General features: G+C 38.1%; 1 protein-coding gene and 1 non-coding gene across 2 annotated transcripts; one reads left to right on the top strand and one right to left on the bottom strand.

Annotated features, from left to right (window-relative positions):
* Positions 1–5,126: 5,126 nt before the first annotated feature.
* On the bottom strand, positions 5,127–5,245 carry LOC112485457. Its single transcript, XR_003048446.1, has one exon. It is a non-coding gene; the product is annotated as a 5S ribosomal RNA (ribosomal RNA).
* Positions 5,246–10,816: 5,571 nt separating this feature from the next.
* Positions 10,817–11,797, top strand: LOC102896211 (olfactory receptor 1N2). Its single transcript, XM_006918853.1, has one exon. It carries the CDS (start codon positions 10,844–10,846, stop codon positions 11,795–11,797), a length of 954 nt encoding a protein of 317 aa, XP_006918915.1. The 5' UTR covers positions 10,817–10,843.
* The last annotated feature ends 871 nt before the right edge of the window (positions 11,798–12,668 follow it).

Below are 12,668 nucleotides of genomic sequence, written 5' to 3'. Positions count from 1 at the left end.
TGGATGATACACTTCTAAAGAGGCTCTCGGCACGTTCAACCCTGGCCTTGAATGGGGTCAGTAGCCCCATACTGGTTTCATCATCGCAATAACATGGATGCACGAGTAGATGGAAGTGAGCTAAATTGTATATTCTCTTGGTAGCCCATAAACCCATACAAAATTCTTTTGAAAACCTTGCAAGTATCTCATTTTAGAGTGAAGAGCATATAAAGGAATCATCTCCTTTTACTTTCTTATCATTTCTCCTGAAATACGAAATGTGGAGTTCTGCATCTTTCACTGTTTGAATTTTTGTCCCTGGCATCATCATCATGATCATTATCATCATCTTGCAGCTAACATTTACGAGCCACTTGCTCTATGTCGGGCATTCTACAAAGCATTTCATATAGACTGTCTCCTTTAATCCTTAAACACCACAAAGCAGAGATTATTCTTCTTAACACTGTTTAGAGAAGAAAACTGAAGTTAAGAATGTCAGAGTAATTTGCACAAGGACCCACAGTTCATAAATATTTGAGACGTAATTCAAACCCATAACACTGGACACCAGAGACTGTATCATCAATCAACACAGAGAGAAAGTGATTTTCTAACACTACATTTATATTTAATCTCTCGATATTCCTAGTTTGATGTCTTTAGCTTCACTTGCCCTTCTTATCTTGTATTTTTTTTTTTAAATAAAAGAACAACAAAGTTTAAAAACTAGTAGAACCCACAGAATCTGGTCCAGAGGTCCCTTAACATTGGTCTGTGGACCACTTTGTCATAATCAAGGGAGATGCTTGTTTAAAATACATAATCTTCAGAACTACTGAGTTAAATTCTCTAGGATACAGTCTAGGTACCTGTATTTAAAAACTAAAACTAAAACTAAACCCTCCTCAAGTATCTTGATGCTTAATAGGGATTAAAAAAATTAATTTAGTTCAACCCTTCCATTTGATTTCCAGATGAATAAGCTAAGGTTCAGAAAAGTGAAGTGATTGGAAAAAGTTTACACTGTGCCTTAGAGGAGGATATGGCAGGAGAAGCAGAGTATCCAGGCCCTTGCGCCAAAACTTTCTTATGTCAGCTATTTTTCCATTTTTCATTATTTTTTGTCATCAGTATCTTACAAATCTAAATATATTCCTATTCCCGATTTCTATTCAATGTCCACACCTAAAGAAAAGGTTATCTCCAAATTAATAACCAATTGACTGAAGCATTCATTGTTCATATTTTCAAGTTCATATTTTGAATACTTCAAACTTTAGCAAGAGCAATATCTGAGCTCTACTGCATATTTATCTACTCCTGAACCCTATATTAATTGAAGAGCCTATATCAGAGCTTTACTACTTTTCTGAGTGATCAGAAAGCCACAGGCTTAGTTATTTTCTGACCTATTCCATTTCTCCATGGTGAATATGATGCCTCACAAAGATTGAACTCCTCTAACTGGGAAACATCCGAATAACCACATCCTGGAGGGCAAGAGGTTCTTTTAAGACCCAAATGATCGTGTATCTTGTCAAGAGGAGGATGATGTGAACCGGCGTACAACTCTATGCTTTCCTGACATCCAGATCTACCTTTAGCTAGTATGTCCCTTCAATTCCACTGAGGCTCTCAAAGAGACTTCAAGTTATGTTAGGGCAGAGATGCATCTCTTTCATTATCTCTGTTGGCAAATAATGCCTTGGTCAGATTATTCCTATGGCACCAACCAGTTAACATCAGAAAAGTCTTCAAATCCTCTAAAAAGGTTCCAAAACTCTCCACTGTAAGCCCATCTTTTTACCTTTTGTTCTTGTGCTGATTATCTCTTGCCCTACCCTTTTGTTCTTCCTTTTTCTAAAAGGTTTCTCATCCCTCATCCTGTCTCTAGCCTGAGAAAACTATAGATCCTAGAGACAACAATGAGGTGCTTCCAGAACCTCGGGACAACCTTGGCCTCTGTCTTCTCAGGGTGATGAGGTCCCTTTACTTACCTCTGCTGCTTCTTCATCTACCGTGTCTGCCAACAGGTAAGAGCTAGTATGGACATGATGGAGAAATTATTCCAAAGGCTGAACCTACCTGCAACCATTTGCCTCAAGCTTCTCTTTTTACTGTTACCCTGGTTACTGAGAAGGCATTGTAGATATCCTTAATTTTGAAGGAAAGTGGGAAGAGCTCAGATTCTTCCTGACAATCTTTGTGATAAGATTAACTGGAATCAGGGTTTAAGGTCAATAATAAATACAGATGGAAAATTGCCAGAAGCAAAAGTCAGATTGCTAAACTGAGTTTAAAAAAAAAAAAAAAAGTATGTTTGGCGGGGTGGAGGGGGAAGGAAAGCGAGAAATAGACTAGGATTCCAGATGAGACCAAGAGATCAACAAAGGATCGCAAAGCCAAGCCAACGTTTGGTCTAAAGGAGAGGCTGGAGTAATCACCGTTCATTCATCAGCTGAAACACAGAAGACCAGAAAGAAGAGGGTCTGTAATGAGCGTTTAAGATTATCTGGGACACACGATACTCTGACTCCACTCAACTAAGGTCTTCAGAATTCTGAAGTGTTCTAGTTCGTATCTTGAATCTGAAATGAGAGTCTCCGAAACAGAGAGCTGCTGGCTCTCAGGCTAATGCTGGGAGGAGGCAGAACAGGGCTTTACCTTGGGCATTTATAGACAGGGAGTCAGGGGGACAAAGTTCCCTGGAGCCTTATTAGACCTAACACTCATAATTGCTCAATTTCCTCTGTATCTCTCATAATAGACCAAATTAGTGCTTGCTTCATTAGAATTTTTTTGAAAGCTTTACTTCTCTTGGTTAAATGGTAACCATAATCCATGGCAAAAATGGACTTCGTATGGAAACGAATCTCCTAAGCTGCCCCCTCAAACAAGATTTCTGTCCCTAAGCTCTTCCTTTAAAGAATGGAAGCTGCCATTATTCACACCTACAAACAGTTTAGGGGCATATGACATATCTTTCAAAGAATTTTCATGCTTCTGATTAAAGATGTTATATTAAAGTCATGTACCTAATTTCACTCTCTCTTACAGCTCTACTAAAAGTAAAGCGATTTTTAAAAAGACAAAAAAACCACGAGGACAGAGAAGAATGAAAAGCAAACAACAGGAACAAAATTTCGAAAGTTGGAAACCATATAGGTGAGAGAGTGGTGGTCAAGGCAGTCTTAACGTTGTCTTCAACTTGAATAAACTTTAGACAGTTTCTTCTTGACCAGGGACCATGCACCTCCATTTTTTTAGAGCTTTACCTCAGAAAACTGCAATGTTAAATTTTTTCTCTGCTTCTTTAAAATGTAAATCTTCTCTCAGGCTCCTGCCAGTTTTACAACCTAAAAATGACTTTCTCAAGGACCTGGGGGCCATCCATTTAAAATGTCATTATTAAGAAAGATAGCACACCCAAAGCATTATAGAGACTTAATGCAATCCTCATCAAAATACCAATAGCATTCTTTTAATAGAAGTAGAACGACAACAAAAAAAACATCAGATTTATATGCAATCACAAAAGATCCCGAATAGCCAAAGCAATCCTGAGAAAAAAGAACAAGGCCGAAGGTATCATACTGCCTGACTTCAAATTATACTACAAAGTGACAATAATCAAAACAGCATGGTATTGGCAGAAAAACAGACACACAGACCAATGGAACAGAATTAAAGCCAGAAAAAAACCCTGGTATGTATGGGCAAATAATTTTTGACAAAGTAGCCAAAAACATACAATGGAGAAAAGAAAGCTTCTTCAATAAATGGTGCTGGGAAAATTGGAGAGCCACATGTAAAAGAATGAAACTGGATTGCTATCTAACACCATACACCAAAATGAACTCAAATGGATCAAACACCTAAATATAAGACCTGAATCACCAAACTGCATAGAAGAAAACACAGGTTCTAAACTCATAGACTTTGGTTTTAGAGAGCATTTTACAAATTTGACCTCAAAGACAAGGGAAGTAAAAGCAAAATTAAATAAATGGGACTAACTATATCAAACGAAAAAGCTTCTGCACAACAAAAGAAACCATCAACAAAACAAAGAGAAAACCATCAGAATAGGAGAGGATATTTGCAAACAATGCCTCTGATGAAGGCCTAATATCCAAAATATACAAAGAACCCATAGAATTCAAGAATAAAAAAATAAACAATCCAATTAAAAAATGTACAGAGGACCTGAACAGACACTTTTTCCAAGAAGACATGCAAATGGCCAAGAGACATATGAAAAGATGCTCAACTTCACTAGCTCTTAGGGAAATGCAAATCAAAACCCGCAATGAGATACCATCTCATACCTGTTAGAATAGCTATTATCAACAGGACAAGTAATAACAAGTGTTGAAAAGGTTGAGGGGGAATGTAAATTGGTACAGCCATCATGGAAAACAGTATGGAGGTTTTTCAAAAAAATTAAGAATAGAATTAGCATGTGACCCAGCAATTCCTCTTCTTGGTGTTGTCTACCCAAACACTATTTATCTGTAAAAGATAGATGTACTATACCCCGATGTTCACTGCAGCATTATTCATGGTGGCCAAGACATGGAAAGTGTCCTCCAATAGATGTTGGATAAAGAAGATGTGATACATATGTACAATGGAATATTACTCAGCCATAAGAAAGGATGAAATACTGCCATTGTGATAACATGGATGGACCTTGAGATTATCATGCTAAGCAAAATAAGTCAGACAGAAAAAGTTGAGAACCATATGATTTCATTCATATGTGGGATATAAAACTGAAAGCAATAAATGAACAAGATGAACAAATGAACAAGACAAACAAAAACTCATAAACACAGACAACCAAAGGGAATGGGTAGGGAAGGTAGATAGGGTAAAAGGGGTCAAATATATCGTGATGGAAGAAGATTTGATTTTGGATAGTGAATACACATGCAATATACATATGATGTACTGTTAAATTGTACATTTGAAACCTATATAATTTTATTAATCAATTTCACCCCATTAAATTTAATTAAAAATACATAGAAATTAAAAATGAAATACTAAAACTGCTATTATTACCAAACAATCTGATTTTATACTTAAAAAGCCACTATAAATCTATAACTTATTGAATTAATTTTTTTTTTTTTTTACACCTACAGCACCTGGTCTTCCTACGTGGTCTCCCATCCAAGTACTAACCAGGCCCGACCCTGCTTAGCTTCCGAGATCAGAGGAGATCAGGTGTGTTCAGGGTGGCATGGCCGTAGACTACAACTTATTAAATTAAGAAAAGAATACATCAAGGTCACTGGATACAAAGACAATATATAAAAACTCATTGTATATCAGCCATAAACAAATAAAAAACAAAAATTTTAAACATACTACTTATATTAGAAAAAAAACATACTCAAGAATTAATTTAAGGAAATATACAAGGCCTCTTTACTAAAATTTCAAAATATTATTGAAACATTATTGAAAAAAATTAAAGTAGGCACAGAGATACATAATATTCATGAATTGAAAGTTTCGGCATTACAAGAACATAAATTCTCTCCAAATTAGCTATCTACTAATGAGATCACATTTAAAGTCCAGCAGGTTTTGTGGTATGAGAAAATTGAAAAGTTACTTTAAAGTTCATGTAAAGACACAAATACTAAGGGACCTTGAAAGGAAATAAACTTAGAGGATATATACAACCAGATATCAACACTTATTATAAGACTATAATAATTAAAACAATGTGGTATTGGGCAAGGACAGACAAAGAGGCCAATGGAACAGAATGGAGTATAGAAACAGACTCACAGATAAGGGATCACCTAAATTATCTATGTGATACTTCAGCATAACAGGGAATAAATGATCTTCTCAATATATCATCTGAGTTAATTGGATATACAAATGGAAAATAATATAATTTGACTCTAACCTCATGCTCTTTATAAAAACCGATTCCAACTAGGTTCATATAAATAAAAGATAAAATAATAAAGATTTTAGATGAAAGGAGAATTTCTTCATAATCAAGATTTTAGATGATAGGAGAATTTCTTCATAATCAAGTTGTATGCAAATATCTCTTAGAATGCAAACAACATAATCATAAAGAAAAAATAAATTGGACTATATTAAAATTAATTACTTCTGTTTATCAAGGGACACCAATAAGAGAGTGAAAAGTTAACCCTCAGAGGAGGAGACATTTTCCATGTGACATTATACATGTCACAAAACACTTGTATACAGTATACATAAGACCTTTCGAATCAAAAAAGAAAAAAACCCAAGAGAATTGAGAAGATGTATCGCAAAACATACATATATATAAATAAATATGTGAAAATGTTTTCAACATCATCAGGACAATTTAAACTTGACCTACAGTGTGTTACTGCAGCCAGAAGAGCTCAAATGAAAGAGCCTATAACCAGAATTCTCATACCCAGCGTTATCACAACAGGGCAACCATTTAGAAAAACTAAAGCTGAACACATGCAAAACCCAGAACCCTCAAATTCTACTACTAAGCATATATTCAAAAATATGAGTATATACATTCCACAAGAGGCGTGTATAAGAATGTTTATATCTCCACTATTTTTAAAATATCAAACTGGAAATCATCTAAATGGTTATTAACAACCTAAATGCCCATCAACAGAAGGTTGGATAAAGAAGTTATGGTTCATGTATACAATGGAATATTATTCGGCCATTTAAAAAAATGAAATCCTACAATTTGCAATAACATGGACAGAGTTAGAGGTTATTATGCTGAGTGAAATAAGTCAGACAAAGAAAGATAAATGCCATATGATTTCACTTATATGCAGAATCTAAGGAACGAAAAGAACAAACTAATCAAAACCAGACTCACAAATACAGAGGACAATCTAGTGATGGCAAGAGGGGAGGGGGACGAGGGGGCTTGAAGAATGGGGTGAAGGGTTAAAAAAATACAAATTAGTAGTTGATAGACGGTCACAGGGATGGGGAGCATGGCATAGGGAATGCAGTTAGCTCTAATGTAATGGCTAGGTGGAGAGCCAGAGGAGAGAAAGAGCAATTAGGGGGGTCATTTTATAAACTATATAAATGTCTAACCAATGTACTATATACTTGAAACTAATAAAATAAAATTAAAAAAATAAATGATTATTAACAGTAGACTAGGTGAATTGTGATATGTGCATCAGTGGCATATCAGCAGCAATGAGAACTAATGTGCTCCTGTCCATCTCTCTGTCCCTCCCTCTCCCATGGAGGATCTGGAGTGTCTAGTGCAGTTATCGCATGTCTGTATTACTGTCATGTTAGGTGTGTATGAAGGGGCAAGGGGATAACTTTCTCACACTCCCAGGTCTTCAGATTGAGAGGACCAGAACACGGGGAAGTATATCCAAGGCCTCATTTTCACCTGGACCTCATTTAGATAACAAGATCTTGGACACTGACCTGATGGTTGCAATGGAGTAAGATTCTGAGGCTCTTGGGAAGGAGTGAGTCTGTTTTGAATGTGGGAAGAATGTAAATAATTGGTGGCAAATTAAAGAAAGCCAAAAATTCTTTGCTATTCTTTCTATGGAGAGATGGAGCTTAACTTCCTTCCCTTAATCACTGGCCTGGCCTCAGTGATTTGTTGGACATACAGAAGAAAGTAAAAGAGAGATTCTAGGATTTCTAAAGCTAAGTTTTATAAAAACCATGCAGCTTCCACCTTGGCCTTTTAGAATTTCTGCTTTCAAGACACCTCCTTTCATAAACTTGCTGCCATGCTGTGAGCAGCGTAAGTGACACGAAAGGACCAGGTATAGATGCTCAGACCTAACAAATGAATGGAGAACGCATGAGTTATTAAAGAAATGATGCTCATAAAGCTAGCTGTGTGAAATACCAAAAATAAAGGTAGATCCTTTTCTCTCATGGTATCACAACATAAGTTGCAAGTAAATTAAAAAATTTAAATGTAGTATTTAAAACTTAGAAAAAAATAACTAAATAGATTGCCCTAATCTATGACAGGGAAAGAACTTTTCAGTATAAAAGTAATGGCAAAAAATCACAAAGCCAAATATCTGTCAATTTTGACTATCCAAATAATTTTTAAAACTTCTATACATATTGAAATAGCAAGGACAGAAAAAAAAAAAACCACTGAGTTAAGTACTTAATTTTGTTTTATTCCCTTTAATATTCATTTAAAAAGGTACAAACACCCTAATAGAAAAAAAACAAAACAAAACACCCTAATAGAAAAAAAAAAAAATAAAGAACGACAACTATATTAACAGGATAATTTGAGGAATAATTATCCGTGGTTAAAAACTAGATAAAACAGATATTCAATCTTACTAGTAACCAAAGACATGCAAGTTAGAACAATGAGATTATTTTATACCTATGAAATTGCTAATGATTAAAACCAGCAATGACACTGGGACAAAGGGTGGTGGTTAAGAGTACGGGCTCTAGCGTCATGCAGGCCTGGTCTGGAATTCCACCCCCACCTTTTAGTGGTAGTATGACCTTGGTCAAGTCATTATCCTCACTGGGCCTCAGTTTTCACGACTGTACGTTCTAAACTTGTTGTATTATTGAGATCATGTAATGAAAGTATCCAATAAGGACTAGCTAGTATTAATAAAAATACAGGAGATGTAATATTTTTAGCAGCTGCTGTGTATCTGACATTATGGCTAGTGCGCTTTATACAGGCTGCCTCATTTAATTGAGAGTTTAGGAACCGAGGGGATTGCTTCATATGAGGATTACTCTGCTTTGGGAAATCACCAGCAGAAACAGTCATGTTATAATATGTGGTCTTGACATCTCCCTCAATCCAGTTTTACCCAGGGCACTAGACAGGCATTAAAATGTCCAGTGCACAGGCAGGGGGCCCAAGAGGGCTGCTGGTCACGCTAAAGTGCACTGCATCCCAGTGAGAGGCTTCGGAGTCATACTCCCAAGACCCACCTCTGAGACCTTAACCCCTGGAAAAGAGATGCCCTCAGTTCCCCCAGGACCCAACCTGAGTTGGCTAAAGAACAGGCTGCACAGTGACACTGAGGTTGGCTCTAATGAGCGCTTGGGGGGATGCTGTCCTAGGAGCCTTTAAAACCCTAAGAAAGACTCCGATCTTCTCCGACCCAGGGAAGCTGGAAGTGAGTCATACTCTCCAGGTGTTTCTAATGAACCCTGGATGCAACAGACCCCAACCGTACTAAGTCAGTTTCTCTTTGTGAATTTTCCATCCAGAGGAGAGAATCTGAAGATGTCTGAAACCAATCCATGCTCAGACAGGTGAGAATCTGGAAGGAGTGGGGGACACACACACATATACCATCATAGCCCAACGACTTGGTAAAAGTTCTTGGATAGATGATCTGAGTCTCTAAGATCAGAAGCCTCTTTATAAACCAAAGAACACTAAAGCACTAAACATTCACAGAAGCTGCCAAGGTCACACTTTCTACAAGGCCAATATGAAATGACCTCTCATACCAGCTTGCTCTGAATCCTAGGAGATCAGAAGAACACAGTGGCTACTTTCAGGCCCAGAAACCAGAGCCTGGTTCCTTTCACCTTTCCTTCCTCTGATGGAAAGTAAATATCAAAGCAACATAGAGCAAGTGTAGGGGTGCAAAGGGCATAGGCTTCTGAGTCAGGCATACCTGCATTTGACTCCCACTTGCTAGCTATCTGATATTGAGAACATCAAACATCTCTGAAATTCAGTTTCAGCATTTGCAAAGTTGTTGAGAATAATACCTACTTAATAGCCCTGTGAAGAATAAAACAATACCATCAAGGTGTCTATACTTATAGCATGCCTCTGCAAATAGGTACTGATCATGATGATGCCCAAGAGCTCAGGGGGACTGAAATGTCAGTTCCCAGAGCAAATACAGGTGCTGAGGAGCAAAAGGGGAAGTGAATAGGGATGAAGGAGGGCGATGGAAGGGTGCAGCAGCCCCTGTCTTGTTTGTGGAGGGAGGTCCTAACAGTGGATGGGGAGAATGGGACATTGCTGACCCTCACTGCCTCATCCTACGTATCCTATGCCTCCAGTTAGGGAAGAATACAGGCACAGGAGCTGAATGGATGAGGTCAAGTTCTAGGATTTGGAAGGCAAGCAGAGAGGAAGAGAGGAGGTTATCTTGTCCTATCATGTGTGTGCGTGTGTGCGTGTGTGCGTGTGTGTGCGTGTGTGTGTGTGTGTGTGTGTGTGTAGCAGTGATGGAGGGGCAGTGATGGAAATTATGCACTTCTTTTTCAATTGGTAAGCATAAATGACTTTTTCAATCCTGCCTTCAAGTATATGCTCCATTGTCACCTCCTCCAATAGTGTACACTGACTTCTCTGGTCAAACTGATCCTTTTTTCTCTGGACCTTATGATAGCATAGAAAACAAAATTTGTATTTGAATAGAAATTATTGTGACTCTTCTCTAAATGTCCCATGGGTACTTTCTTTCTATCTTTTTTTAATTATGTTCATTTTGTTTTTATTAATTATAGTTGACATACAATATTATATTAGTTTCAGATGTACAATATAGTGATTAGACATTTCTATAACTCACGGAGTGATCCCTCTGATAAGTCTAGTACCCACCTGACACCATACATAGTTATTATAAAATTATTAACTATATTCTCTATGCTGTACATTACATTTCCATGGGCATTTTCTTACATCCCCAAGGAGATCCAGAGATACTCATTGGCAAGGTCCACTTATTCTCCTTTTTCCCAGCATATTTCTGGCTATAGAGATGCATATCTGTAAATTGATTTGATAATTAAATATTGACACACAGAAAGGTTTTATCTGAACAGGTAATGAGAACTACAAGGGATGGGGAAACCAAACAGAGTGAACCAAACGGTTGTTTCAGACTTCCTCCTTCTAGGACTCTCTGAGCAGCCCGAGGAGCAGCCTCTCCTGTTTGGCATCTTCCTGGGCATGTACCTGGTCACCATTATGGGGAACCTGCTCATCATCCTGGCCATCAGCTCTGACCCACACCTCCACACTCCCATGTACTTCTTTCTGGCCAACCTATCATTAACTGATGCCTGTTTCATTTCTGCCTCAATCCCCAAGATGCTGGCCAACATTTATAACCAGAGTTGGACCATTTCCTATTCTGAGTGCTTTGCACAACTATATTTTCTCCTTATGTTTGGTGGCCTCGACAACTGCCTTTTGGCTGTGATGGTGTACGACCGCTACGTGGCCATCTGCCAGCCACTCCATTACAGCACAGCTATGAGTCTCCAGCTCTGTGTATTAATGCTGGGCATGTGCTGGGTGCTCACCAACTGTCCTGCCCTGATGCACACACTGTTGCTAACCCGGGTGGTGTTCTGTGCCCACAAGGCCATCCCCCATTTCTACTGTGATCCCAGTGCTCTCCTGAAGCTCGCCTGCTCAGATACCCACATTAATGAGCTGATGATCATCACCATGGGCCTGATGTTCCTCACCACTCCCCTCATGCTGATCATTTTCTCCTACATCCGCATTTCCTGGGCCGTATTTGGCATCTCATCTCCTGGAGGGCGGTGGAAGGCCTTCTCTACATGTGGTTCTCACCTCACAGTGGTCCTGCTCTTCTATGGCTCTCTCATGGGTGTGTACTTACTTCCTCCGTCAACTCACTCCGCAGAGAGGGAGAAGAGGGCTGCCATTCTCTATATGGTAATTATTCCCATGCTAAACCCATTCATCTACAGCTTGAGGAACAGAGACATGAAGGAGGCATTGGGTAAACTTTGGGGTGGTAGGAAAACATTCTTCTTGCCATGACAGTGATGCCCGATCCTGGTATTCTGATCAACCCCTGTCCTCCATCATTTCAATAATTCCACCACTCTCGGACTGACTTTAAGGAAAGGTTATCAGGTAACTCTGAGTTAGGGGTGTAACAAAAAGGGTATTTCCACTTTTACTTGGCAGTAGAATGAGATGTTCTGCCTCAGTCTCTCTCCCGATCCCAGTGAAGAGCAGGACACCATTACCCCTCTTCATCTCTAAATCCAGGACATTAGCCAGAGTAAACGAAAATGTATGTATGACGTACACTCTGGAGCCGAGTAATTCTGCCCATGGCAGGGTATGGGGTGAGGTGAAGGGACGAGAATACAAACATTTATCCAGCACCTACGATGTTACTCATTGTGCTCCGTATTAGTTCTTTGGAAACTATGACTCCGAATGCTAAATAACTTTCTCAAACCAGGTAAGTTGGATTCTATACCCATCTTCTTTTTACTATACCACTTTGTGACAGATATTGAATGATCATAATAGGAAATAAAGAATTAAATTAATATATATTTTTATGTCATTTCCTTAATATTTTGTTTATTTAACTTAAAAGCATTCCTTTCTGTTATTTAATGGATAGCTGAAAAGGAGTCAATATTTGTTGCGTACATACTGTGTGCCAATTTTGTACTAAGTACACAATTCATTCTCTGGGTTCTTTCATAAAATATTTCCTAAAATAGATAAATCAAGTGTGGTGGAAATTATAGGTCAATAACTTGATGAAAAGTAGTTTGGTGGAAATTGGTGTTCTAAGAAGTCACAAACCTGGCAGTAGGATTATTACTTTTTATATCTCTATGTTTCAAAACATGTAGATATTTTTAGAACCAGGAAATGAAATTTGGGG

The sequence above is a fragment of the Pteropus alecto genome, unplaced genomic scaffold (genome assembly GCF_000325575.1).
Source record: "Pteropus alecto unplaced genomic scaffold, ASM32557v1 scaffold178, whole genome shotgun sequence".
NCBI lineage: Eukaryota > Metazoa > Chordata > Mammalia > Chiroptera > Pteropodidae > Pteropus > Pteropus alecto.
Note: the sequence above shows the minus strand (reverse complement) of the source record. Positions and strands in the feature narration are given on the sequence as shown.